Raw genomic sequence first — 6525 nt, 5'->3', positions numbered from 1 at the left:
TTTTACAGCAACCACAAAGATCTCCGTCAATAAATCTATTCGAAACTCTTAACTAGTTACCGTTCCTAGACAGATGTAAATACCACACGCGGTGCTTGTTTTTAAAAACTTTAAATAACATGGCTCCGACTTATATGACAGAACTGATGACTTTATCCGACAACAAAATATATAACTTAAGATCTAGGTCACAAAAAGATATTGTATTATGGACAAGACCTAAAACAAATTATATTAAAGACACATTTTCTTATTATGGCATGAACATTTGGAACAATATACCTTTAAACATTCGTAATGTTAATAACCTTAAATGTTTTAAAGAAAAATACAAAGCATATCTTGATGTTCATATGAATGAATGAGTGAATGAATGAATGAATGAATGAATAAATGAATAAATGAACGAACGAACGAATGATGCAATATACGTATATGTTTAAACAATTGTTGAGTGTCTGTCGAAAGTATATGAGTTGTATTATTCTAAAAATTACATACTATACATTCATTTTTCTACCTAAGCATGTCCTGTTGTTGTTGTTGTTTTCTATTTCAGAAGGCCACATTGGAAATAAGATATATATGATTGTTATTGTATGTTCTTAATGTGTAACCTTCTTTAAATAAAGATATTATTATTATTATTATTGTGTTTTCACTTTAACTTAAAGTTGAAATTTTCTAATATTTGTGTTATGTGTAATACAATATTTGTGTTATGTGTAATACAATGGTGAAAGGGAACAGAAAGCTCATTCTCGGAAAAACGTCAGTTCTTCACGACAACCACTTTGGTATCGTGGAAGACGCTACTTTGATTTCATGACGGATACTGCTTGACCTTTCTGAAGGAAACTCCTTCTACGGCCTTGGAAAGGGTGACGCTTTAATATCGTAGATGAAGATACCATGGTATGGTGAAGTATGCTGATTTAATATCAAGGAATATGATACTTTTCCTCCTTTGAGGGACGCTGCTTTATGTGGATGAGGACGCTGCATTGATTTAATGGAGGATGCTGCTATGATTTCCATAGAAGATGCTGCTATGAATGATATATTACGTAAGTGATAACTATACAGACGTGTACAATAATATCGATTTAATACTGTTGTTAATTAAATATTTAAAAACATGTACATACACAATCTTACTAAAGTTTATTTCTGATATATAAAATCTGATGTTTCGAATTGTTTATAATTCGGATTTCCCGAGAAAGTAATTTTTAGCCAAGTTTACAGAACTATTAAAATACCGTTATCCTTGAAAGTTAAACATATTGTTGATGTTTTGTAAGAAAAAAATGTTTTTTAACAAATTAATTTGAAATAATAGAGCCAATTTTTAATGGACAAGATTGTTTTGCCAGTTTCCCTGCCGGCTATAAGGACAACGCCATGTTTGTTAACGATTTGCACATGTTTTGTGTCAAACCGGTGTTATCAGTGTCTTGACAGCCAAAAACTTGTAGAAAAATAGAACGTGTTCTAACTTTCTTGCAAGGAATTATCTTCTTGGATGTCACATAATTTCTCTTTAAAACTCATTCAAGTAGGGTGTCTACACTATCCAATACAAGAGAATATGATACTTGCATTCAAGACTTGGATAGGTGTAGACGGGCTTATAATTATTATAATATATATATTAGAATTATAAATCACATCGCTTTCAAAATTATGAAAGCTCGCCGATGATTGGCTGTATAAAAGGTCACCAGAAATGATTTCGTATGTTTACGGTTACATCTTAAAGCGGAACGTTATTTATGGCTGATTTTAATTAGATTGTGTACATACATTAGCCTATTTACACCATGACAAGATTATTTATAATATATTGCATCTAATCGTTGTGTCAGTGCTTGGGACGTGCGCAGTAGCTAGTCTATCTAGCCTCCAACATTTAAGCCAGTCTTTAAGTTGTATTTAAATAAATGTCCTGTTTTTTAATGTAATGCTTCACGGTTCCAAAAGACTCACGTTAGTAATACAATTGTCACGTGTCTTTAATGTTTTTATTGGACGCTCCAAGAAAGTGTTCTAAACGCCAAATTCAAATCAGAAAGTAAACATATAAGCGCGACACGCACGCATCATGATAAAATATGAGCCGTGTCACGACAAAACCAACATAATGGGTTTGCGACCAGCATGGATCCAGACCAGCCTGCGCATCCACGCAGTCTGATCAGGATCCATGCTGTTCGCTATCAGTTTCTTTACTTGTTATAGGATTTGTAAGCGAACAGCATGGATCCTGATCAGACTGCGCGGATGCGCAGCTGGTCTGGATCCATGCTGGTCGCAAACCCATTATGTTGGTTTTGTCGTGACACGGCTCAATTATAATTTTTAAGTTTCAGCACTACACTTCGCCTGACAGCTCATCTTTGTTAAATGCATCATTGGTATAGAAAACAGTAAACCGGCTATTCCTGTCGTCCGCTTTTTTCCTGAAATGAAATCAAAATAATGATTTTGAATATATTTAGATAGGCTTTATAGTGCCCCCCCCCCCCTACCCCTTCAAATATCACAGAATTGCTCACATGCATCTTTCGTTCACAAAGCTGTGCTTTAGTTGTTGTTGTTGTTGCTGTTATTGTTTTGTCCAACACAGACTGAGCATGCGCGAGAAAATACAAACATTCAGGGAATCGAGACAATGGGAGGCGTTGTAAACAGGTCTATATTAATACATATGTCAGCAATAACAAAAAAAATCTGTCTTTAGAATATTTAAATAAGTGAAAAATGTTCCATCTATTCTAACTGGAATTATTCAAAATAAGATGCCCTTAATATTTCACGTTTCCTTAAATTTTCAATTAACTATTGCATAAACTTGTAAAAAGTTCAAAATCATATGAAACAAGTCAAATGTGTTTGTCCAAAGATAAGTTACAAGAAAATGATAGTTTTATAAATAATTGTAATTTTATTCGACAATCATTTCGCCTGTATAACTTTTTGTATTTCTTATTTTTTCTCTACCAGTTCACGTCTAATTACTATTATTGAAACACTTAATAATAAAAATCTTATATTACAATCTTACATGCATTACAAATCATCTAAAAATGTACAGCGCCCTCCTATTTAAAAAAATGTTATAATCATGTCTAAAAGGGTACGTGGGAACTGTCTAAAATTATACAGTGCCTGGAGAAAATTATTATGATAATAATTATAAAAGGCACGATTTAATATAAAAAAGAAACACATATTTTAACTTATAGTCACGAGTAAGCCCCTAAACAATCATCATCGTGTGGCCACGAATTAACATTTGTCTTTCAAAAAGATCCCACGTGTCCCGACAGTGCTTCCGCACTTTAGATTAGACGTTAGAATTGTAAGTACTAACTTTCCAAATTGGACAGCGTCAAACACAGTTTCCGGAAGTGGTTTTCCATTGGTTTCCGGGAGAAGAAGTGACGTCATACCAGCTATGACAGAACAAGCTCCAAACATGATCTGCGGCAAAACCTCTCCGAACGAACCATGTACATACTTTCCCTGAAATTAAAAAAAAAAGATATTCAGTAGATTTATGATTTTTTTATTAATTTATTTTTATAAGGGGCAATGGTATCAGGATATTGTTTCGGAGTCAGATAAAGGAAAAGATAAACGGAACTAAGATTCGGACAAGAGAAAAGTGAAACTATTTTATTTGAACTAAAGATAAAAAAAAATTCATTACATAGGGAATGTAGTGTATGCTGCAAATTTGGAGCCTGATTAACATGTATATCTCATACAACAAGGCATGGCATACATGTCGGAGAAATACGGTGTTCCGTAAGGGCTATCACCTATAAAAGAAGAAATTTGAAACGCGAAAAATCAAAAACGCGAAGGGACGTTATCGATGACGAAAACAAGAAGAGAAAAAGCAAAAACACGACACCGCGAAGAGACAGCGACGAAAATGCGAAGACACTATGACGAAAATGCTATAATTATAGACTTCAATTTTTGAGTTTTCGTCATCAGGTCTGCGCGTTTTCGTCATCGTCTGTTCGCGTTTTCCCGTTTTCATACTTTCGTGTTTTCGCGTTTTCGTCCCGTCGTCATTTCGCCACCGTCCTTTCGTGTTTCTGACTTTTGCGTTTCAATTTTTTTCTTCGTAGGCGATGACACTAACGGAACACCGTACAGAAACCTGAAAAAAATGTTTAGTTACAAAACGTTCCAACATTATTAATTTTATTAACTTTATTTCTTGTCAGAAAAATATATATTAACTATTAACAGGGCTGTATATTAATGGTGTTAAGGAAATCTAGCAATTTATTAATAAACAAAAATGTGCAGTTGTACAACACCATGGTGTGCTTTATTTCTATTTCTCACCCAATTTGTTATTTGTTTCAATATTTATCTTGATGCCGAAACATTGATAAGCAAAAGCAATTAATTTATAGTCACGTGATTGTTCTGTCCTAAAATTATCTCTCACCCAGGAATATATAAAAATACTGACTTCTATTATGTCCTGATTATTATGTCCTAAGTGAACTTAAAATTTCTATGAAATCCACCTAAATGAAGAAATTATGTAATAAAGCATTCTACATGTTTTTCTCATTTTTACCTTATCAAGTAATTACTTATGTCAGGAGTGATTTTTTCTGAAACATATGTAGTTGTCACGTCATATGTCATCAGGCCCTGTGTTCACACACAAATTAGCCGCGTCATGACAAAACCAACATAGTGTGTTTGCGACCAGCATGGATCCAGACCAGGCTGCGCATCCGCGCAGTCTGATCAGGATCCATGCTGTTCGCTTACAAACCCTATAACAAGTAGAGAAACTGACAGCGAACAGCATGGATCCTGATCAGACTGTGCGGATGCGCAGGCTGCTCTGGATCCATGTTGGTAGCAAACCCATTATGTTGGTTTTGTTGTGACGCTGCTCAAATGATCCATATATAAATCATTCAAGACAAAGATAAAGCGTACCATGTCAGAGATATATGGTGAAGTCATGCTTCCTGCAAAGCCAACTACACTGCTCGTACCGATTCCAGAGTTTCGAACCTTTGTCGGAAATAGTTCTGCTGACCAAACATAGATGATAGAATGCGAGGCAGTAATATCCAAAACTTACCGATATAAGACAAAACCAACGTGATCCAATATAACGCTGAAACAAATGGTACACAAAATAAGTAAGCGAATTGCCACAAAAAAAAAAAAACAATATAAACTTAGCAAAAATATAGGTTTAATTTTTAGGTAGTTCATATATATCCATTAAATTAAAAACTTTTCAAAAGTTTTGCTTAAAAGAGTGTACATAATAATATAATGATAAACAAGCAAATAAGTTGAATTTATATCCCCCGCCGAGTACTGGTTATTACTTACACAACAACTGAAGACATATGGCTTTATTTATATATTTTTATCATGGCGTAAACAGTAATAATCTTTGCACATGATAAACATTCAGTGCAATAACAGAGCCATAACTCCGTATAAAATAGTAATATCAGGTCATGCCATTGAGATGTAAATTGCCTTTTTGTATCTATCGTTCCTATAAGGTTTTGTTGAAATCAATACAGCAGTTGCATAATTAATCAAGGGCCATAACTCTGAGTTGAAGTGTCAGACCGGAACAAGGCGACGATATGCGCATCTCCTCTTGGTATTGAAAGTTCCACTTAAAGTTTCGTTGAATTCCAGCCAGTAGTTACAGAGAAGAAGCGCGGAAACGATTATTGCTCTATATGGATACATGTACTGCATAACTAATCAAGGGCCATAACTCGGAGTTGAAAGATCTCACCGGAACAAGCCGACTATATGCACATCTCCTCTTGGTATTGAAGCTTCCTATTAAGTTACGCTGAATTCGAGCCAGTATTTGCAGAGAAGTAGCGCGGAAACGATTTTTGCTCTATATGCATAATGCATAACTAATCAAGGGCCATAACCCTGAGTTGAAGGGTCTGACCGGAACAAGGCGACGATATGCGCATCTCCTCTTGATATTGAGGGTTATCATAAAGATTCGTTGAATTCCAGCCAGTAGTTGCAGAGAAGTAGCGCTGAAACGATTTTTGCTCTATATGCATAGCTAACCAAGGGCCATAACTCCGAGATAAAAGGTCTGACTGGAACAAGCCGACAATATGCGCATCTCCTCTTAATATTGATGATTCTCATAAAGTTTTGTTGAATTCCAGCCAGTAGTTGTAGAGAACTAGCGCGGAAACGAAATTCGGACGGACGGATGAAAGGACGTTCTAACGGGACAGTAATTATGTGGCTACTCTATTGTTCTCTCTATTGTTCTTTTTAGGCACACAAAAGAAAATAGCCACATAAAAGCATTACCGAATGAATGACATCAAAGAGAAAGAACAGTTACCTATTGTCCCTCTAGCCACATTATTACTGTCCACTGAGAGCGGAAGGACGGACGATGGACGGACGAACAACGCCAAAACAATACCCCCCTTCCGATTGCATATGCGGGGGATAATTATGTATGAA

At 35.2% G+C, this 6525-nt stretch overlaps 1 protein-coding gene across 1 annotated transcript; it reads right to left on the bottom strand.

Annotated features, from left to right (window-relative positions):
- Nucleotides 1-2296: 2296 nt before the first annotated feature.
- Nucleotides 2297-5132, bottom strand: LOC132735216 (organic cation transporter protein-like). Its single transcript, XM_060722155.1, has 3 exons — nt 4984-5132; nt 3377-3528; nt 2297-2462 (listed from the first exon to the last, which is right to left on the bottom strand). The coding sequence occupies exons 1-3, from the start codon at nt 5008-5010 to the stop codon at nt 2375-2377; spliced, it is 267 nt and encodes an 88-aa protein (XP_060578138.1). The 5' UTR covers nt 5011-5132; the 3' UTR covers nt 2297-2374.
- Between the last annotated feature and the right edge of the window lie 1393 nt (nt 5133-6525).

The sequence above is a fragment of the Ruditapes philippinarum genome, unplaced genomic scaffold (genome assembly GCF_026571515.1).
Source record: "Ruditapes philippinarum isolate M1 unplaced genomic scaffold, ASM2657151v2 ctg10127_1_1_1_1, whole genome shotgun sequence".
NCBI lineage: Eukaryota > Metazoa > Mollusca > Bivalvia > Venerida > Veneridae > Ruditapes > Ruditapes philippinarum.
The sequence above is the reverse complement of the archived record's forward strand: the minus strand, read 5'-3'. Positions and strand labels throughout refer to the sequence as shown.

Coding starts and splice junctions, on each gene's coding strand:
- LOC132735216 (XM_060722155.1), bottom strand. CDS start 5,010: ATGACTTCACCATATATCTCTGACATG. Junction 3,529..4,983: donor CACCATATATCTCTGACATG/GTACGCTTTATC, acceptor TTTTAATTTCAG/GGAAAGTATGTACATGGTTC. Junction 2,463..3,376: donor GACGCTGTCCAATTTGGAAA/GTTAGTACTTAC, acceptor ATTTCATTTCAG/GAAAAAAGCGGACGACAGGA.